This window comes from Grammomys surdaster, unplaced genomic scaffold (assembly GCF_004785775.1).
Source record: "Grammomys surdaster isolate TR1022 unplaced genomic scaffold, NIH_TR_1.0 125742, whole genome shotgun sequence".
Lineage (NCBI taxonomy): Eukaryota > Metazoa > Chordata > Mammalia > Rodentia > Muridae > Grammomys > Grammomys surdaster.
The window spans coordinates 1,951,995-1,975,030 of record NW_021620574.1 but is presented as its reverse complement, the minus strand read 5'-3'; the positions used below and the strand labels follow the sequence as shown (position 1 = coordinate 1,975,030).

Genomic DNA, 23,036 nt, shown 5'->3' with positions numbered 1-23,036 from the left:
CCTCCCAACTTCCTGTCTCCCTTCCCAAGATACCTCATCAGGTCTCCTTCCCAACCTGTCTCCCTCCCAACTTCCTGTCTCCCTCCCAACTTCCTGTCTCCCCCCAACTTCCTGTCTCCCTCCCAACTTCCTGTCTCCCTCCCAACTCCATGTGTCCTCATTTGATATTTTAAAAGGTTCTTATTATTGTTTTAATCTACAGAGTCCAGTTAGTGCTTCCCATATGCGCATGGCTGTGGGGCCCTGGCTGTGAATGGGAAACCTACCAGTAGCCACACTCCTGAGGAAAAGTGATTCTCCCTGAGAAACCATCAACCACCAGTAACTCTTCAGCTAGAGGTGGGGCCATGGTCACCCCTCGAGCCTCTATGCTGGAATCTTTAACAGGTTTGATCCTGCACAGATCTTTTGTGGGTACCCACAGCTGTTGTGAGTTCCTGTGTGCAAGTCCCGTGTAACGTGGAGAGGACAGCACTTCGCACACTGCTCTCCATTCTCTAGTCACTGTTTTTTCCCTTCCCTCTTCTGCAATGTCCTCTGAGTTTTGGTGGGGTTTGGAGATGTTGATGTAAATGTCCGGTCCGTGGCGGCTTGTTCACAGTCACTCATTTTCAGCACTTTGAGCAAGCGACGTGGCTCTGTATTAATTAACTACTACCCACCACAGTGAGCAGCATCTCTGACCAAAAGTCGGAGCAGCACAAATCTATGGTTGTAAATATAAGTATTTGGAAGTCGGTTTGATGACATGAATATTTGTAAAACCAATATGATTAGGTTCACCCCTAGACCCAGTCACATCCTTAGCTGTATATATGACCGTGCTCACAGTACCAGTCAATGATTCCCTCCTAGGGAGCAAATCTCAAATCCCATCAAGAGAGTCTTTGGTTATCCCAGTAGACAACCTTGCCACTATTACATCTGTTGGCATGTCTTCCCTGGCTGAGAGACACTGTAACACGCAGAGTCTAGCACTGAATAGTATATACCATTAATGTCTTTTCTTCCCAAGAACCCTGGACAGTACCTCCCAGCACTAAGAACACCAATCAGCAGGGAGAGTTTCCTGATCAGGTCAAGACTGATTTTTCCTGTGTTCTGCAGCCAAGTATGCAGTATCTTCGACAATACATCTTCCAATCTAATCATGGTAGGCAACCAAGAGTCATAGCAATAGCCTGTGTTGTTTAGGATGCCCCTGGGGCCTCTCTGATCAATAACTCATCGGGAGGTAATGCGTGTCTGGCACTGATTATCATTTGATAATCCATGTCTTCGAGGGGCGCCATTATTTACTAATATGAGGTAATCTCTTCAAGCACCTTTTGAAAATTATATGTTTGATTATCTTACACGCGAGTGGCATCTCACAGTGCTTTTTCATACTGTCTTGCTTCTGTTTATTCAGCAACTCTCCCTCCTTCCTCCAGTATTCTGTCTCCATTCTTGCTTAAAGCTCCCAGCATGCCCCTCCGTTCTTTCATTTCGCATTTGTTCCACAGGCTTATATTTATTTACTTGGGTTACAAGATCATACGTGGATTCTTTAGGGATACTTCATCTTGTGTCATCCTTCTCCTGTCCCCTTCTTTCTTCACCCCATCACCTCACTGTCTGCTTAAACCATTTGTCCTCTGTGTCCCCCTGTATCTATTTTCATTTTACCTTCATTCCACCATTTCCTCTCCCTGAATGCTCCCCCAGCAATGGCCTATTTCTAGGTTCCATATATATTTCATGTTAAATACGTAAAATAAATGATTTTGAAGCTAAGACCCTCCTATAAGGAAGAAAAATTGCAGTGTTTGTCGTTGGGGCTTTGGTGACCTAGTGAATATGATTTTTCAAGCTGTATTCATTTACTTTCAAATTTCTTGATTTAATTTTTTTCGTTTAAAAGCAAGCAATATTTCATTGTGCGCCAGGTTTGTATTATTCAACAGAAATACTGTAGGAAGTATCTCGAAATCTGGTTTTAAATTATACTACAGAAACGTAAGTAATAAAAACAGTATGTTACTGGTATACAAACAGATATCTTGATCAATGGAATAGAATTAAGAATCCAGATAAAAGGCCTTATAACTACAGCCCCTTGGTCTTTGACAATGATGCCAAAAATACTCACTGGAAAAGAGACAGCGTCTTTGACAAATGAAAGATGAAACTAGATTCTGTCCTCTCATCTTGCTCAACACTTCACTCTAATTAGGTGGAGGACCTCAGCATAAAACCTGATGCTCTGAAACTTCTAGAGAAACATGTGAGGAACACACTCCAGCTCAAAGACACAAGTGAGGACTTACTAAACAGTGCTCCCAGTAGCTCAGGGAATAACATCTACTAAATGGGCTCTTATGAAACCAAACCACTTCTCTACAACAAAGGAAACTGTCAATCAAGTGAAGAAGCAGCCCGCAGAATGGGAGGCATCTTTGTCAGGTCTCAGAAAGCAGGTTAGCATCTAGAAGATGCAAACAGCTAAAACAAACAAACAAGAAACAAACAACCCAGTTAAAAAGAGGCCACGGAACTGACCAGGAACAACTGATTTTTATCGTGTAAGTTTACTGAATTTAGCTATGAGTCCTAAGAGTTTTGGGGGGAAGCCCTTAGGATTTTATATTTATGAGATCATGTCATAGGCAAATAGGAAATTCGAGGTCATCTGCTCCACTTCCTGTGTTCTCCATGGCTTTCTTTTGCCTGATTATCTGGACCAAGACATCAAAAGTCTTGTTGACTCTTATGGGGCGAATAGAAATCATTGTCTCTTTCTTGGTCTTAGAGTAAAAGTTGTTGCCTCTTTATTGTTGACTGTGGTGTTTGCTGTTGCTTTGTTTTAATGTGTTAGGTATGTCTCTTTGATGCGTATCCTATTGAGGGGTTTCATCATGAGTGGGTATTAAATTTTTAAGTGTTTTTCTACATCTACTGAAATGATCACATGGGTTTGGTCCCTCTAATAATGTGGTGCATTCTACATCTTGGCTGGCTTCTGTTGTACCGTCCATCATCCTAAGCACGGATTCCATTTGAATATGAATCCCACTTAGCATGGTATTGAACTGATAGTACCTAATTATGGGTTTTTACATCTATGTTTGTCAAAGATAATAGTCTGTGGTTTTAGTTTTTCATCGTGCTCTTTTCTGATACCTCTCTCCCAGCTTTTGGGAAATTTTGAAAAAAAAATGATATTCGTTCCTAAAATGGTTGATATAATCCAGCACAAAACTAACCTTGTCAGTTTCCTCCGTGGGAAATAATAATAACTGGTCCAATGTTACTTTTTTTTTCTTTTTGTGATTTACCTTGGTAAATTGTATGTGTCCCGGATGTGAGTTTTCCAAGTTACTGGTATGGAATTTTTTTTAGATAATCTCTTCTCAGTCTTCACACTTTTGTTGTAATGTCTTTTCCTCTCTGATTTTGAGTCACCTATATTTCACCGAAGAGTCATCCATATCGCTGTGGTGGGTGTGGAAATAAACCTGGTAGAGAAACAAGTAGAGAGCGAAGTGCCCTCGGCTCCTGTGACTCCTTGAGGAGTCTTGGTCTTCTGCTTGTGGTATAGGATCTGAGATGGCTCTCAACACACCCGTGAGACAGCACAAAGGACCGAGGCCAGACTGGTGGCTACTTCCCCGGTCTTCTGGGTGACCAACCCCTCCAGTACAGGGTCATGGGCAGATGAGTCAGAATCAGCTAAATAACACATGTTGTGCCCCAACTTGCCCTTGAATACATGAATACACCCCAATCGGATGAAAAACTGTGTATACACTTATGTACTAAACAGTAAAGTTAGGTCCTCATGCAGGCCTCCCGAGTCTGAATTCCAGGAATCTTCCTGGACTCTGCCTCTCCTTTCCCCCCACTTCCTGGCCCCTGCTCCCACATTTCTCTTTTTAGTAAACAATTATTTATTCTAGTGATCTTTCATATTGTTTTTACTCTATATTTTTACACTTAATTAAAATATAGTTACATGATTTACCCCTCCTTTATTGCTCCAACCCCTTAAGTTCTCCCCATCCCACTGACCCATCTCTGCCCTTTTTCAAATGTATGACCTTTTATTCTTTGTTACTGTCACATGTATGTGAACAGATATATAAATTATAAATGCAGCCTGTTAAGTCTGTTTAGTGTTGCTTGTATGTTTTTTAGAACTGATTATTAAGTTTGGTTTATTTTATTTCTGTTCTGGTATTATTTACTTCTGCCTACTAACTTTGGATTTGGTTCCTAAATTATTGAAATCCTTAATTTGTAAGTGGGCATTTATTGTTACAGTTTTTTCCCTATGATTCCAGGCTTTAGTACATTGTGTTTCTATTGTAATTTGCAATCCTTTTTTTTTTCTTCATTGATCCATTAATTGTGGAGAAACAGGGCATTCTGTTTCTATTTACGTTTGAGATTTCATTGTTCCTCCTTTAACCAGTTTTTATTTTATTCTAGTTTGGTCAGAAAACATACTTGATTTTTTTGATTAAGACTTGTTTTGTATCCTGACATATGGTATGTCCTGCAGAATGTGCATCTGCTGTTGAGAATGTGTACTCTAGGGTTACTGGCTGGGGTTCTCTGTAATTAGGGCCATCTGGTCTAGAGCTCAGATTAACCCTGATGTTTGTTGGGTTTTCTGTCTAGATAGGCTATAATTGAGAGGAAGATGGTCTCTACTATGACTACATTACCAACCTTTCCAGTCAGGTTTCTGTTGCTGTGATAAAACACTGACTCATCAAAATCAACTTAGGAAGGAAAGGGTCGATTTGATGTACCGGCCACACTCTATCACCGTGAGAAGTCAGGGCAGGAACCTAGAGGCAGGAACTGAAGCAGAGACCATGGAGGAGCGATGCTCACAATCACAGCTACTTTTCTCCTACCTCCCAGGACCACCTGCGTAGACGTTGAACTGTCCACAGGGGGCTGGCCTCTCCCACATCAATCATTACCTAAGAAAACTCTCACAGACCAATCAAATAGAAGCATTTTCTCAGCTAGTGTTTACTCTTTCCAGATGCCCACAGTTTTTCTCAAGCTGGGTTCTTTGCTTTATATACAATGTTGTATACATGTATATATATGTATACACACACATACACACACACACACCTACAAACATTTGTTACTTGTTCTTCTTATACTAAGGGGTTTTTTTTGTCATTATATAGTTGGCTTCGTTACTTTTCAAAGTTCTTGACCAAAGTCTTGCTATGGTTTGAACATAAAATGCCCCAAACACTCTTCTGCTAAAATCTTGGTCCATAGCTAGTGGCTGGGTTAGCCCATTAATGAGTTCACAGTTACGTATGTGATCTGGAGGCGGGGCCTAATTGGAGACAATGTGACACTGGAGCAGGCTTTAAAACATATACATTGTCCCTTTCTACTCTTGCTGTCCCCTCAAACCCACCCTGTCTCAGACCCCAGGAGTTAGCAGTTTTCTGCCACTTCTCTCCCTCAGGATGCTTTTGCTTTTTACAGTCCTGGAAAAAAAAAAACAGAGAAGTCAATCAAAGGTGAAAACTTGGAAACTAGAAACCAAAATCAGTATTTTCTTCATTTATTTGGTTTCCTCGGGTACTTTGTCACAGAGCTGAAACCTTAACATGAACATAAAAATGATTCCAAGAAGTGTGGATGCTGTAGGTTGACTGTGTCCTTCAGAGGGCACTGGACTTGTTTGGAGATGACAGTTGGGAAAATCTAGTATGATGCAATTCTTTTTTGTTTTTTGATTTTGTTTTTGTCTTTTTATTAATTAAATGTTATGTTTGGTGATTTCATACATGGATATATGTGCTCAGATTACTTCCCAATCTCTCTTATCTGCCACTCACTCCAACCAAACTGCCCTTATTGTGTGACACTCTCCCCCGGGAAAAGAAACATCTACTCACAGACCAAAGCAGGGATACCATCAAAGTACAACTTGGTGAGCCAATGAGTTTTATTGGGATCATTTACAGGTGCAGAAATGACTCAAAGATAGCTTTGTCATTGAGAGTCCACCCCAGCATTGGTGACAGCTCTAGAAAGCTGAAAACCTGGAACACACTACATATCAGGCTGCCTAAGGATCTGGAACCTGTCTCCTTCAGACAGGCAGCTTGTTTCATTCAGGTGGGTTGGCCAGTTTGAGCCTTTTGTAGGCAGTTCAAACTTGTGTGAGAATGTCTCTCAGTTATCCTTACTGATTAGATATGCTTGGGGTGAGAGGAGCCTAGTGAATCTGGTTAGTTTTAGGGACTTCCTGAGACAGTTGTGATGTCTACTTTCTGACTTAAGTTGCTTCTCTGTAGGATAATATGTTTTTCCTCTGTTTAGAATATCCTTCCCTCCAAGAAGGAATGTTTTAATCTCAGCAGAAACCACTATACAACAGCATCCTGGGAATTTCTCGGACAATTTATGGGTGTCTCCTCTCCCCAGCATCTGTTACTGCTCATAGAACCTTTCCAGGGCCTTTGTGAATCGTGCAATATTCTGAGCCTTGTTAAGTTTCATGATCTTCCTAAGACTTAGGAGCCTCCCTCTTCCCTTAAAGAGAGAATGTCTCAACTTGGAGGAAATAGTAACAGTATGTACTGTAAATGGATGTGATTGGAGAGGCAGCTCTGGAGCCAGACAGGTTTATTTCACTGGGGGAGGGTGATAGCAAGAGAGCAGCCTGGTCTCATGTGCAGAGTTTTTATTGGGCTCAGGGCAGGTTACTTGGGGGCCTGTGGATTTTCTGGAGGAAGCAAGAATGACATCTGTGGTCTTTACAGCAGGAATTTGGAAAATTGCAAGCATTAGTCACAGGAAAGAGGGCTGTTCAGGACAGAACGGGGCTGCCTTCTACATGAGGGTCCTCTTGCTTGCTCAATTACAATAAGCACAAAGGGAGAATTATACAATGAAGTCCAGAGAGCAGCTGCTTGATCCTGTGTATATGGCATTGTTGTGTTATATGTGAGAGAGTGCTGAGAGGGTAGATCTTAAGTGTTATTAACACACAGTAAATATGTGAGAGAATGTGTTACGTTAATTAGCTTGAAACCTATACAACTTTTGATCAGCAGCTATGCCTAAGTAAAGCTGGAAAAAGACAGGTACATTCGATAAGAACAGCACAAGACCTATGTAATGATACCCTATGCAATTTTATCTATGGCTATAAATGATATCTGAATAAAACTGAAGGACATACATTGTGACGATGTTGAAAATATTGATTAACACGACGAATCCAAACTAGATTTTAGATTTTATGTTACATCAATAGTGATCATAAGGTTGCCTTTCTGTGTGGTTCAATAAAGATGCTGGAGATTGCACAGAAGAAGGAGAAGGAGACATGGCAGCTGTGGGGGTAACTCTGGAGGAGACGCAGCTTAACAAATACTAAAGCCAAAACAGTTCTGCTCAATACTGAGCAGAAACAGTGCGCCGACAAAGCTTAAAGCGTCATATGCACTTACCTCAGGTACAACAGCACACCCTGACTGCTAGTTCCACCCAGTTGCAAAAGAATGGCTTCTTTGTAAGAGGTTTCTGTCAGAGGTTCCCACCCACTAGAACCTAGCACAGTTAACTGTCGTGCTACACAAACCCCAAATGATCACAGATGAACATAAAAACTAAAGTCTGAGGATGACTCGGAACCGGCAGTAAAGAAAATCTTTATCAAGGTAATTAGAGATTGGATGTTGAAGAAGATAAATTATAGATGACAATATAAAATGCCTTTTACACGGTTGGAGAGCCTATAAATAAAGATGGACAAATAACAGAAATGAAGAAAAATTTGCTGCTTAAAACAGAGGCAATGATTAATATGCCCGAAAAGACACATAATGTACTAGTGACTCTTAAAAAAAAGCGAGTAAAATTTAAAACTGGCTGGTTGCTATGATTTGCTAATGTAACAAATGCAAATATTTGATTAATATGCGTATAGGCATTACCATTTTCTCGTAGTCAAAGGAACGCATATTGGTAATTTAAAAATTAAATATCACTGCGCAAGAATTCTATTACACTAGAGGCTTGTCGCAAATCAAAGGCGCTATTGCTTTGTTTGTTGATGAGCTATGAGGTGTTATAGCACACATTGAAAAGGCTAATTAAAATTACAAACAAATACGCAGTTTATAATCCTTCTTCTGGGAGTCAATCCAAGATAAAGACATTCAAATTTCATGTGATACACTAAAAACTTTATTACAACATTTTTTTTTGTTGTCTTTTGAAACTGGAGGCCAAAAGAGCTCAAATGGGGGAGTGGTTTGAGAAGTTATGGCACACTCACAGGATGCAGTTTTAGATTTACAACAACAACAATTCTTTGACAAATTCATGCTATGTCATTGGCCATGTATGTAACTTACATTATTTATATTTTCCAAAAAGAGATGGGTAGTCTCCTGTATGTATGTCCATTTACATACACGTATGTGTACAGATGTTAAACTATAAACTAAGGAAGATAGCTACTCTATAGCTAGCACAGCTGTACTGAATGGAGAATCAGTAGGTAAGGATGGCAAGCCAAGAAAAAAAAATCACCAAAAAAATTTATCACATTGTATGAATCCATTCAAATACAGGTAAAATTGTGTCTGTCTAAATGACTATAGAATTGTTCAAAATTATTTTTAGAAGACAAACCACTCCACACTAACTAAATTTACTCTCCTAGTTGAGAAAACATAAAATGCATTCTAGATTATTGGACATGAAAGTTATTCTAGAAGCCAAGGAGATGATTCAGTGGATAAGGACCCTTGCTGAGCAAGTCTGAGGAGCTGCGTTGGACCTCCAGCACCCATGTGAAGTAAGTTGGGCATAGCTGAAATACAAGCCCTTAGCAGGGAGCAGACACAGGTGGATCGCTGGAGCTTGCCAGGCAGTATAACCAGAATGATGAACTCCGGGTTCGTTGAGAGCCGCTGCCTCAAGGGAAAAAGGTGGAGAGTGATGGAGCAGGACACTGACACTACATATCTTCCTCTGGCCTCTGTGGGTACACATGAGAAACACACACACACACACACACACACACACCACTAATCTACTTCCGTCTACTTCCATGATTTCTTTCAGTGATTCTTCCATACTCTGGTTCTGACATCACACTGCATGTTATGCTAATCGCAAATCTCAAACTCTAGATTTTGCCCAAGCAACATGGAAGAACAAATCACACAAAAGGATGTACTAACGTCCATTTCCTGATGGGACACAGGAAGCTGGGCCAAGTGACACATGATAGTTTAGAACTGCTTGGAGAGTCATGATTCTCCAAGTCTCCTAGGTCTCCCAAGATGTCTTTATTCCCGTTATTGACATGGTATCATTCCCTAAGCAACATCCAGTTCTTCTATAAGCAGCATCCTGTGATAGTTCAGTTAGCGGTGTAACCGAGCATGTCACTGAATCCACAGTCTTAAGGTCAGAACCAAGAAATGAGAGCTAAAGAGAGAGTGGAATCCCTGAGAGCTCACAGCTCCTGCAAAGGACCCAAAGTTCACTACTCATATCAGATCACAACCATTTGTCACTGCAGTTCCAGGGAATCTGATGTCTTCTTCTGGCTTCCAAAGGCACCTGCACACATATTACACACACACACACACACACACACACACACACACACACACACACAGAGAGAGAGAGAGAGAGAGAGAGAGAGAGAGAGAGAGAGAGAGAGAGAGGCAGAGGGAGATAGAATATAATCTTTAAAACAAACACAAGAAATGAAATCACTGCTTTGAGAGCAGAAGAGCCCCTACTCTTGACTTTCCTCTTTCTCTTGGAGTGACTTGTATTTGCTGGTTTCCAGTGACCAGGCGTCTGAACACTTACATGCCACAGTTTAGTGGCATGGCTCACTTTCTTCTGTGCATCTTAATAACTGATCCCACATAGCCTCCTTGTCCTGAGAGGTCTTTTGTTGGTGGTTTTAACCTGTGAAACAAACTATAGATTTCACTGACGATCACGATTCCTATTCCAGGGCCGGTTACCATCCTTTGGTTTTGTGTAACTGAACTAGATAGCAAACGAACATCCTACAGAGGCCGTGGGAGAGTGAGAGGTAGTGGTGATGGGTTACGGTCAGTAACTGAGAGCATGGCTTAGCCCCAGTTTCCTGCTTAGAATCAGGTGCCATCGTCTTGCTGATAATAACTTCTCAAGCATACACATCCTATGTCTTATTTCTTCACTAAGCGAAGAAAACTGACAGCAGAACCTATCCCACGTTCGTGTTAAGATGATTAAGTAGAATAACCAAAGCCATGGTACTCTATCATATTACTATCATAACAAATTATTACTAATTTAGTAGCCAAAAAGCTGTACCCATACCCCAACAAATCCATCTGTAACACAACCTCTACCCTAAAGCTCAGGGAACAAGGTAGGAAAGGGAGGGGGTATATCTGCAAGAGCCAGAGGAACAGGAAGTTTGCTGTGAGAACTGGGTCTCCTAGAGACATGCCGAAAAGCTACACCCATGAATTCTCATCAACATGTGTAGCTTTAGATCTTTTCTAACCTACTTTTAATAAGGGTTTTTTTTAATGCTTCAACCCCACTCCCCTTGGGGCGATTCCAATCTCTGTCTGTCTGGACACCAGTAATCCAGTTCAGTAGTGTCCAGCAGAAACAGCCAGGCCTCCACTGCCGAATAGCACAAGTCAGCAGCAGCAACCAGGACCAGCCAGGATGCCAGAAGTTCTCCGCTGTGCCTCTCTCAATGAAGCGAAGATGAGCAAAGAAGAAAAGTCTAGAGCAACAAAGAGTTGCAAGGCTAGCTATGCAAGTGAACCACCACTGTCCATCGAGTCCTGTTTGGACTCTCTCCAAATATCATGTGTCCTCCACAGGTCTTGCTTCAGCAAAACACCACGTGAGGTGGCCTCACCACATGAGTCTGTATCAGCAAAACACCGTGTGAGTCTGTATCACCTGCCATAACCAGAAACTTTCACTTCAAACATGGCTGCCTAAACAAGACATAGCACCAGTTGAAATGGCAATGTGGGTGGGAGAAATCTCACAAGGCCTCACCCCCAAACGAAATGCTACAGGCAATTAAAGCCTACTAAGAGAGAATCTGTCTTTTCCATGGGTTATCCAGTTAGTCAGTTAGTTATCCAGCCTTAAGTGGTCAGCTTTAAACACATATACATTTGTGTGTGTGTGTGTGTGTGGTGGGACAGCAATAATTAAAGAAAAAGAAACTCATGAATTTGAAATGAAGTGGAGGAATGTGGGAGTGGCTGAGGGTGGGAAAAGGTGTGTGATAAAAAAATGATGTAAATACAGTACTCATGGATGAAACTCTAAAAACTAAAATAAAACGTTTTTTAAATCATGCAGATATGTTAAGGTATAATACATTAATTAGATTAGAGGTCTCAGTGGGCTGAACACTCTGCATTGCCCAAGGGCAAAATGAAGGCGTGACCATGCTGATCTGGAGTACCTGCAAAGAAGCCCTTCTGCCTCTCCAGCCTCTCCAGCTTCTTCTGCCTCCTCAGCCTCTTCCAGGCTCCTGGCAGAGCAGTGTGAAGAAGCAAGCTTCCTGTCTCTCCGCTCTGTGTTGGCTGGTGTTCTCCACTTCTAGAAGCTGGCCACAATTCCTGCCTCATGACCTCCTCATCAAGAACGCCCACACTGAGAGACAGGAGTGATAGTAAACCTTCCTTTTGCTTTTATTATCTTTGCCCTTCACGTTTGCTTGATCTTCTCTGTGTGTAGCTGTAGAATGCTTGCACCTTTACGGATTCATGTGATTGTGTTGGACGCCCATGGATAATCTAGGATACTCTTCTTATGTTATCATCTGAAGTAAATCTATCCAGAGGCCCCAGGAATTAAAAGTGGAAGCCTGTTACTACCCCAGGAATGTAGTACACTTCTTGGCACAAGATAAGAAATATATCAAATTTGACATTGTTATTATTTCTTAAAATATCACCCAAGGGTAGTTGCCAGAGAACAGGGCTGTGGTTTTTTTTAAGGAGGTAAAGTATTATAGGCTTGGTTCCAGGGTTTTCTTTTTGTTTATTATTAATATTTGAATTCCCTAGAAAACATTCTGGATAACTTCGCTTGAGTCTTGATTTCACTCCGGGTTAGAATGTCTGGGTTGGAAAGCTTCATCAAGAGAAAAAGAACTGTCAGCCTCTCCTGGGTCACCCCAACGCCATGATGGTCATCTGCTTCTGAGGGAGTCAGATTTCCTAAAAATTTGAGATATATTTATTTAAACATGAAAGAATAGTGAGTGAGCTGCCAGTAACAACAGCTATTTATACAGACATGAAAAAATAATCATTTACGTAAGATGCTGTCCTGAAAAAGAGGGTTCGCTAACCCATTTATCGTTTTCTGAATAAGATCTATCATCCTAAGAGTTCTCTGTTTCTTTCACAAATATTTCCAAAACAGCAAGAGGCATGTCCTCAGGAGCACCTTCCATCATGGGCAACCGAAAACTCTCCTCAAAGCCCATTATTTGATCATACAGCACCGAGTTTTCATATCTATCTTATCACAATCTTGTATGTGATATTGAAGAGGCTAAAAATGCTTTCTGATCATTCTTCCCACCGCCGCCTTCACCTCCTTGTTCTTCAGGCTGTAGATGAGGGGGTTCAGCATGGGGGTGATGACACTATACTGCAAGGAGAAGACCATCTCCAGGGGGGACCCTGAAACCGGTAAGAGATAACTGATGAACCCGGAGCCGTAGAACAAGATGACAGTGGTGAGGTGGGACAAGCATGTGGAGAAGGCCTTGCTTCTCCCAGTGCTGGAGCTGACCCTCAGGACAGCGGAGACAATGCGGCCATATGAGCCAACAATCATGACAAGGGTTCCAAAGAAATGCACGACAGAGGAGCACAGCAGGAGTGTGAAGTTGGCAGCGGTGTCAGAGCAGGACAGAGGGAAGAGAGAAGACAGTTCACAGCTGAAGTGAGGAATTGTTTGGTCCTCGCAGAAATCTAAACTGACAGCCAGAAGAATATTGAGGAGAGCATCCACAGCAGCCAGACCCCAGGAGAGCCCCACCAGCCCCACACAGAGCTGGCTACTCATCACCTGGCTGTAGAGCAAAGGAGAGCCGATGGCAATGTAGCGATCGTAGGCCATCGCTGCAAGTAGACAGGCCTCGGTGCCGCCAGTGGTGAAGACAAAGAAGGCCTGAGCCAAGCAACTTTCAACCAAGATGGTTTTCTCCTCAGAAAGTAGATTCTCTAGCATCTTGGGAGCTGTGACAGAGGCATGGCAGAGGTCCAGGAAGGACAGCTGTCTCAAGAAGAAATACATAGGTGTGTGGAGGTGAGAATCAGCCACAATGACAAACAGCATCAGGGAGTTCCCCACCATGGTGAGGAGGTAAACCAGAAGGAACAGGACAAAGAGTGCGGGCTCAATGTAGGGGTCCGTGGATAGTCCAAGAAGGACAAACTCACGGACAGCACTGTGGTTCTTCATGGCTGTAGAGAAAAAGAAAAGAAACAAAAAGAAAAGATAAGATCTATCATTAAAGACCCTTAATGCTCCTTAGCTACCCCAGATCAAAATCTTATTTGCCATAAATCTCTGCTCGGCTATTTAAAAAATGAACTCCCTGGCGTGGCTAAAACCATTAACATTCTAAATCAACAATGTGCTATCTTTTATTACAATGCCTTTCTCTGAGCTCAGTCACTGCTGAGAATGGTTCGTGTGAGAAATGTTTTCTGATCAGAGATAGAATAAGCCCACAGACGGTTTACCCAGGAGATAGAGCTGAGGTGGGGACTGAAGGAGGTGCACAAACGCTGTGCGTCTTCTACAAACAATAGAAGAAAAGTTGAGAGTGCTGAACCAGCCACCAGAAAGTCAATCCCTAATTCATTGCTTCCATTTAACTTTAAATGAGATCTTTGCTTGTGTGCGTGTACATGCATTTTAATATATCCTCTTGCCTGCCAGAAATAAGAAATTCTAGCAGCACAAACCTGTAGGAATATAGCCAACATGAAGTTTCTGAAATGGCAGGAACCAGCAAGACCTCCAAGAACCTGAAGGCTATGAAGATAAAGTGCTTGGGAGCTTTCTTCTTTGAAATACAGACAATTGTTCAGTGTTTGGCCTCATACTGTTATTTAATTTTCAAATGTGTGCAAATAATGATAAACTTTTAGAATGGCAGTCTAGATTTCCAGTGCCCAGGAAGTAGGTGGACTTTTACGGCAATTTTTTGCCTATATTGAGCCATACATAAGATGCTGATCCCTGCTTGAAACATGTTCCTGTTAGAGGCCCATTCTAACACCCATTCGTCTGATGATAATAGACATGCAGTGGCCTCCAGTGCGCATAGCATGTGTGGGCTTTGTCAGCCCCTCATGGTAACCTAACCTGTCTTCTCACACACGTGTGCATTGGACCACGCCAACCCGAGTCACGCACGAGAGAATTGTCAGATAATCTTGCCTTCTCTCTCTTGTCGCTCAGCCTTAATTCACCCTGTTCTCCTGTGAAAACTGTAAGTGACCCCTCCGTCACAGGCAGAGCAGCTAAGCTTCCCAGTTTGGGAAAGAAACGAAACCCAACCAGCCTGACTTCTCAGCAGGTCCACCCTGGGTTATGGCGCTGTATCAAGAGCAACATTTTAAGGGAGCAAACCCCTGAAAGCTAACATTTTATAGACTTAGCATTGATACTATGAAATGGTAAATCGGAGACTGTATCCGGACATGTGTTTTACTACTTTGCGAAGAAGAGCGAATTCATCCTCTTTCTCTCTTTAGACATGGAGGTTCTCAGAGCCTATTCTCAGATCTTCCCACCCCACCTCAGAGGAAAGCAATGCAGAAGAGACCTCAGGTGACGGTTCACAGTGGCCATAGGGGATTCCAGAGTCAACACACGTCAAAATCCACCCCTTGTTTACATCCTCTAAGCACACCCACGTGGCTGCCGAGATTCCAGGAGCTATAGAGAGAATCCCAACTTTTTTTTTCTTTACAAGAAATTAAACCTTACTAAGACACATAAGAGTTTTCATATCCAAAAAAAGAAAAATAAAAACTGTTGTTTTATGACACTGGGATTGAAGGGGGAGAGAAAATTCTCGTGTCACAGGCCATATTTCCTACTGCCAGGGGATCAGAGTGAGCAGCAGTGTGCTGGTGACCGTGGGAAGTACCAGCTTTACACTGTGAACCTGATGTAGGCGTGGCCAGTATAAAATGATTCACTTCATTCTGCAGGCTTCTCCCTCGGAGTCATTTAGAGACCCTCAGGGGAAAAGTCTTTTAGAAATAAAATGAAACTTTCCATTTTGGCTGTGCCTGATGCCTGAAATCCCCACCCGTCATTGATTTGTGCAACTTGATGCATCAAATTGAAGACAATTAAGGAATACAACAGGAAAGGGTTTCCTTTAGATCCAAGCACTAATAGGGGTGATGTCAACTGACTCTTGCTCAAAACAAAAGGCTCCTTGAGAGCTGTTCATCTCAAAACCAAATAAGAGGCAGCACGCATAATAACTAATCCTCCATGTTTCTCCAGTGAGAGGTAGAGACACGGTAACAGGGAAAGAGGCAGAGAGGACAACCCAGTCTATGTAGCTGCAGTGTGAGCGTCTAAACAGTTAGAAGTCCCCATGCCACAGACACAGGAGGGAGGAAAGGGAAAGGCACTGAGGCCGAGCCATAACTGCTAGCTAAATGTGTCCTGATTTTGCCCAATGCTTTCCCCCTTCTCCTTCTCCAGTTGGATACACGGTGTTGGTTATGGGAGGCACCTCGCTTGGTTTTGTTTCGCGTAAAGCATTCTTTAAAACTGTAGAGTCGACATTACATAGATCAGAACAAAGCAAAACCTCAGGTGATTTCCGAACAAACCACAGCTATCCCTGCCGTGCAATCAATTGACAAAGATTAGAAGAGGATACCTCCACGGAACGGGGAACGAGATGAGCGGCAGCTGACGTCATCTTACAGAGCGCCCATTCCTGCATGCCAGGAGGAACAGCAACAGCAAAGCACAGCGCCTCTCACCTGAGACCTCTTAGTGCTTAATATTCACCCTAACATTGCAAACTGTATAATGAGGCTGCACCTCTGTGGGGACACAGCAAGAAAGTGGGCAGCCAACTGCAAACCAAAGAAAATGGCCTCCAGGGAAACCACACTTATTTTCACCTTGACCTTGGGCTGCTAGCTTCACCAGAAATACAATAGAATTTTGTGCTAATAATACAATAGTTCTGCATAAGAATTGCTTAGAGCTGAGACACGGTCCTTAAGGCAACATAGTATTACTACTTGTAACATTTGAAAAAGCTTCATATCCCATCTGTTACAATGTAAGGCTGACAAGATATCTGAGCAGGTAAAGGCACTTACTACCAAGCCTGATGACCTGAGTTTCATCCCTGGAATGTGTCCCACTCCCATGGTGGAAGAAGAGAACTGATCCCCACACACTGTCTTCTGAGCACCACTCGTGTGCTGTGGCACATGTTTGCCCATGCTCATATGCAAACACGCATACTCAGTATTAGGTACCGTTGGAGTTACTGATAATTACCTTAGGGTAGTAGTGGGGCTGAGGTAATGCAAGAGAACGTGCTTGTTTCTGTGCGCGGGATAGTTAAGCAATAAGGGATGAATGTTCAAGGGCTATTGTCACCTTGTACTTAAATGATTCAACAGGGCAGATTCTACCTGGGGCATAAGCACAAACCTATGTAAAAAGGAAAGATGCATACAGAAAGCAAGATATTAATGCTTGAATCTGAATCTAGGTTAAATTATATTAGTGTATGATTCTTTCAACCTCCTTGCATGCTTAAAGTTATTCAAATTCTACCTTTGAGGGCTAAAGCGACAGTCAACATTCGCCTTGTAGAATACAAGCATTCGAGCTCAGTAGCTGGAACTCACACATAAAAAACTGGCTGTGGTGTGTGCAGAGACAGTGATAGGCAAACCCGGGGATCACTGGCCAGCCAGCCTAGCTTACTTACAGAGTTCCAGGCCAGTGAGAGCCACTTTTAAAAGCAAAATGGAGGAGCTGGAGAAATTGCTCAACAGTTAAAAGCACTGGCTGCTCTTCCAAAGGACCCAGGCTCAATTCCCAACAACCACATGGCAGTTCACAAGTGTCTGTAACTCCAGCTCCAGGGGATCACATGCCCTCTTCTGGCTTCTGTGGGTGCCAGGCACACACATGGTGCATAGACACATGTGCAGGCAAAACACCCATACGCACAAAATAAATTTTAAAGTCAGAAACAAACAAACAAAAAGCATCTAACAACACCCAAGATGCCCTTTGACCTCTATGCACATACCCAAACACACACACTCAACCACACATGAGCACACACACAATTTTTTAATTATTTGGTTAAATTTTCACACATAAATTAAATGGCTAACTTTTAATTAACAAACTTACCCATCAAGGGAATTTGAATTAACACAAAATAATATTTTAGTGCAATTATATGTGCATTATCCGTGTGTGTGTGTGTGTGTGTGTTACACTGTATTCTCCTCATCTACAAAGTTACCTCCTGTGTGATGTTAACTTCTGGTAAACTGTCCTGCTTGGTTTACACGCACATCCTCCACCCTCACCGAGGCCCTCTCTAACTATATATTATGTAGTCAGGTGTGTAACTAAAACAGCGGTTTATATGATCCTCTTTCTGTTTCCATTAAGTGACTGATACGGATCATCATCTCTATGATACAAAAATATACACAGAACTCACAGAGTCTACGTAAAAGATGGCAGACAATAACCAAAAGAGAAGACTAACAGAGGAGGAATTCACTTCCGGTCCCTTCAGGTCCCTGCAGTAGGAGATGAGAATGTTAAGATTTATTATTTGTTGGGAAACCGATAGCTAGGGAAGCAAAATCAAGCCAGTTATTTTCCTCGTGGCATGATAACCACATAACCAGATCAATGCTTTGACGTTCAGTGTGGTGAGGGCTCGGCCACTGACTGATACTCAGGGTCCCCAATGTCAGTCAGGCTCTGCCCTGGGTTCTTCTGTTAACAGTCTTAATGCCCCATCTCACTGTCAAAATTTTCCAGCAGACACAAGTCATCTGGGGCACAGACATGGAAAACAGTCTCAAATTACTGAACTGCTCAAGACTAATGGTGATTTTTAACTTGACATTTTTTTCTTAAATTTCATTTATTATATATGTGCTTGCACGTGTGCACACTTGAGTTCAGATGCCTCGGAAGCTAGAGGTGTTGGCGTTCCCTGGAGCTGGAGTTACAGGTGGTTGTGAGCTGCTCAAGGAGGATGTTGGGAACTAAGTTTGGGTCCTCTGAAAGGGCGGTCCATGCTCTTAACCACTGAGCCTACCCTCCAGCCCAGATTTCCCACCTTCATTGTTCCGTGCTGTGAAAATTTAATAGAATAATGAAAGAGCTCTGTTTCCAGTTTGATTTAAATCACCAATGTACCAATGGAGAAGGAGGAGAGGTCCAACTGGGAATCTGTAAGAACAGCTTAAACCAAGGGAAGAGATTCCTGGAGGTGTGAGTGCAGGGAAGCTCAGAATAGAAAAAGACACAAGACAAAAGGAATTCAAAATGAAACAATATCTCAAAAGGCACAAAGAGAGAGAAGGACAGAAAAATGCCTCAAGCAGCTGAGAGAAGAAATAGGAATATCTAGGCTGCCAGGGACATCCGTGTGCCCCTGGCGTGTAGCCTGAAACTCAAGAAGCAAGCGCACCTTACCTCAGGTGATTCCCACCAGGAAAGCTCATCCCTAGCTACTCAGCTTACAGGTCTGTATAGTCTTCAGTCTAGGGAGCTGAATGGGAAGTGTTTACACGGGTTCCGGAGCACCCCTAGATAGTTGAGGATGCTTCCCTAATTTCTGTTTAGGAATCATCACAACACTCTCCATTTTTTGAGCAATTTGTTTGACGCTTCTTAGTACTGATCACAATCATTTCCCCACTTGACATCTTCCAGGACTGACAGTTTGCTGTTAGCATTGTCTAAAGGAACCCTCCAGTGTATATCATCAGGAAGGCAGCGTGGTTTAGAGTCAATGAGGCCAGCGGATTGAGTCAGGGAGCCTAAGAAGCAGTTGACTCAATGCCAGGCAGTCCCTGGAGTCATGCGGAAGCTTGACTTTGGCACCGTTAATTAAACAAAACTTTTTTTTTTCTTTTCTTTTTTTAGAGTAACAGGGGACTTTATTACGTATCATCATTGGAAACTCTGGAATAAACTATCGGTTAAGAAATCTTGCCGTGCTGACAACAGCTCACTGGAACAGGACGAAACCTGTCCCTGTGTAGGAAGACTCAGTTTTCCCAATGACAAAATCCAAGGGGAACAAATGAACCATCGGAGACTTAACATGGAGCCTGAGAAAACTGTGCTTCCCTCCTGATCATTGTCCTACATGTGCATGAAGCGGGTTTATAGGAACAACTGCACTGAGTAGCCAAAGAGCCAAATGAGGACAACTAGTAAAGCTCTTCTCATTAATACTCTAGTATATAAGAAATTACAAAAATGATCTTCCATTACCTCATTAGGCACCAGACCTACTTACCTACACAAAGTGATTTAGCAGATATGCCCAAGGTATTCTTAGGAACGTGCTCCATATCTAGGCCTAGACTGATTGGTTTTGTCATTTAACCATATACCTGAGTGCTTTTTTCCATGCCTATAGGAAATAACCAACATACTCATTCATACTAGATTCATCATAAAGTCTTTCTCCTACTGATAACTATTCAAAGCAATTGTAAAGTAAATCTGCTGTAATGAGTTCTATACCAAGCATTCTCTGCCTGCATTGGGTGTGTGTGCTAGTTCTCTGTGTTCCAACCCTGTACTTAATAACTGCATCAGAGTATATGCCCGATAGCCTGATCTCATAGTTTAGATAGCACACTTCTCACCGATATCAGTTTACTACGTGTATATTTGACTGGCTTCAAGATAAGATGTCTGTATGGTTCTCACACTCAAAGAAATTGTGCACATCTCTGTGGGAGAAGAGGAGGTCAGATGTTCTATAGTTACAGTACAAAACTACTTAAAGATGTGATCTAAGAACACTGGCACACACAAAAAAAAATGTGTCGCAGTAGGAATAATCTACTGAGTCAGGAAAGAAATTAAAGACTTTCTAGAATCCAATGAGAATGAGTTATAGGTCACAATGAAAGCAGTGCTAAGAGGAAAGTTCATACCACTAAGTGCCTTCATTAAAAAAAATAAAATTAGAGAGATCTCATACTAGCAACTTAAAAGCATACCTGAAAGCTCTAGAATAAAAAAGAACCAAACATACCCAAGAGGATTAGAAGGCAAAACATAATCAAAGTCAGGGCTGAAACCTATAAATTAGAAACAAAGACAACAATACAAAGAATCAGCAAAACAAAGAGCTGATTCTTTGTGAAAACCAACAAGATAAACAAACACTTAGTTGAACTAACCAAAAGGCAGAGAGACAGTATCCAAATTAACAAAATCAGAAATGAAAAAGGGAGATGTAACAACAGACACTGAGGAAATCCAAAGAATCATTGTCTGTATCCTTTTCATAGTGATAAACCTCAGAGCGAGTGGGACACCAATAGCCCCAGGACTTTCCAGTGAGGTTGAGCATTTCTGATGTTCCTTCCACATGTTACATGTGGCCCTGGCTTCTATCATTTGTCATCTTTCACTCCTGCAACATGAACTGACACTTTGTTCCTTTCATACAAAGTAAGGTTCCATTCGTGATCATATTATGCTTTGAATATAAAATGCTCCAAAAGTTTCATGGGTTGAATGTTAGTCCCCAATTATTGGTGCTATTTGGAGGAAGTTCTGGAAAGGTTAAGATAAAGGAAATAGGTCACTGGGGTGGGGTATTGTTGGGGGTTTCCTCCCCTCTTCTTCCTGGACCCATGATATGCTGTTCCACATGCTCCTCACCATGATGCCCAGACTCACAGTGAAACCAACTCTCCATGGACTAAAACCTTGAAACCATGAACCAAAATAAAGCTCTTATGCTTCACACTTATTTCTGCCAGATATGAATGTTTGTCACAGCAGTAAGGGACTGGGTTTCATGATGGATTAATCACTGTTGATCCACTGAGCAACTAAGGTTCACTGGATTGTTTCTGATTTGGGGCTGGTCTAATATGGCTATAAGTGTAGTGACAATTTAAAAACACAAACATAGGAACATGTTTTTGCTTTAATCCCAGGTGTTGGGTATAGGGCTACTTCAGATTGTCCACAACAGCTGACTATGATTTGTCTCATACTCTAGCAGGGACGTGATTTTGCCAGAAGAAGTTAGTTTCTGTGACTATATGACATTTGGAATTCTGGGGACTTTTCAGAGAATGTATAAATGCTAGAGCCCCAAGAGGCATGGTGGGTTGTTGGTTGTTATTGTTTGCTGTTATTTGTTGTTGGTTGTTTCCTGTTGTTTCTTGTTTCTTGTTGGTTGCTGTTGGTTGTTGTTGGTTGTTGGTTGTTGCTGTTGGTTGCTCTTAGCAGTTGTTGGTTGCTGTTAGTTGTTGTTAGTTGGTTGCTGTTGGTTGTTGGTTGTTGTTGGTTACTGTTGGTTGCTATTGGTTGCTGTTGATTGTTGTTGGTTGTTGTTGGTTGGTTGGTTGGTGTTGGTTGTTGGTTAGTTGGTGTTGATTGTTGGTTGGTGTTGGTTGCTTGATACCCCTAGTCAGTAGGATATAATGATAACACTGCCCCCTTTCCTTTATTCCCTTTTTTCCTTCCTATCTAGTGTTAAAGAGTTGAAACAGAGAAAAAAAACATAGAGGAGGGTAGGAGAACATAGAACTTACAAAGTAGCAAACATGGGCTACATATGAGAATACACACATTTTGTGTTGACATACGTTTTATGTTTTGACTCTCTAGTATAGTCCAGGAATACAATTTTAGTTCAAACAGTAACTCTGTAGCCCACTGTCTTAGTTACTGTTGCTGTGACAAAACACATGATCAAGACAATTGGCTGTATTGCTTTCAGAGGGTTAGAGTCCATGATGGTGGAGCAAAGGTATGTCAGCAGAAACAGCTTAATCTGCAAGCAGGAGGCAGAGGGTACACTAGGAATGGCACAAGTGTTTTGAAACCTAGATGCCCACCCCCTGTAAAACACAGTTCTTCTAATACCATACCTCCTAATCCTTTCCAAAATGTTCCACTAACTGGGGACCAAGCATTCAAATGTATGGGCCTATGGGGCCATTCTCATTTAAACCACCACACTCATTTTATGAGGAAAAGCAACTAATTCATCAACTTTCACTATGAATATGGAAGATTTCTAATTTCTCCATAGCCTATCTTTAAAAAATATTTAGTGTGTGTGTGTGTGTGTGTGTGTGTGTGTACATGCATAATGTTTGAATGGAGCATATACAATGGCAGGTATGTGACAGTCAGAGAACAACTTTGAGAAGCAACTCTCTCCTACTTTTACACAGTTAACAGAGATATCACCAGGCTTGCACTGCAGGCATCTTTACCAGCTGGAACCTTTTGCCAGTCACTAATTGCATCTTAAACCCTTGTCACTATCTATCTTTATTAAAGTGCTGTGTGTGTGTGTGTGTGTGTGTGTGTGTGGTATATGCTCAGGTGGCTGATAGAAATTCATTAAAGCTCAAGAAAAACAACTCAAAAGCTTTAGGAAATTGCTGAAACTGACCATATGCACGAGGCCTCTCCATCTCTAGGTGTGTCCAAGAGATGCTGCCTGAAAGAAGACCAGTCAAGCTTCTTAGAAAGTCAGACCAGGGGGCTGGAGAGATGGCTCAGCGGTTAAGAGCACTGACTGCTCTTCCAGAGGTCCTGAGTTCAAATCCCAGCAACCACATGGTGGCTCACAACCATCCGTAATGAGATTGGATGCCCTCTTCTGGTGTGTCCGAAGACAGCGACAGTGTACTCATAAATAAAATAAATAAATAAATCTTAAA

At 42.1% G+C, this 23,036-nt stretch overlaps 1 protein-coding gene and 1 pseudogene across 1 annotated transcript; both read right to left on the bottom strand.

Moving 5' to 3' along the window:
- Positions 1–7,997, bottom strand: part of LOC114639537 — a 12,575-nt pseudogene extending 4,578 nt beyond the window's left edge.
- Positions 7,998–12,597: 4,600 nt separating this feature from the next.
- Positions 12,598–13,515, bottom strand: LOC114639570 (olfactory receptor 8S1-like). Its single transcript, XM_028788349.1, has one exon. The coding sequence runs from the start codon at positions 13,513–13,515 to the stop codon at positions 12,598–12,600; it is 918 nt and encodes a 305-aa protein (XP_028644182.1).
- Positions 13,516–23,036: the final 9,521 nt, after the last annotated feature.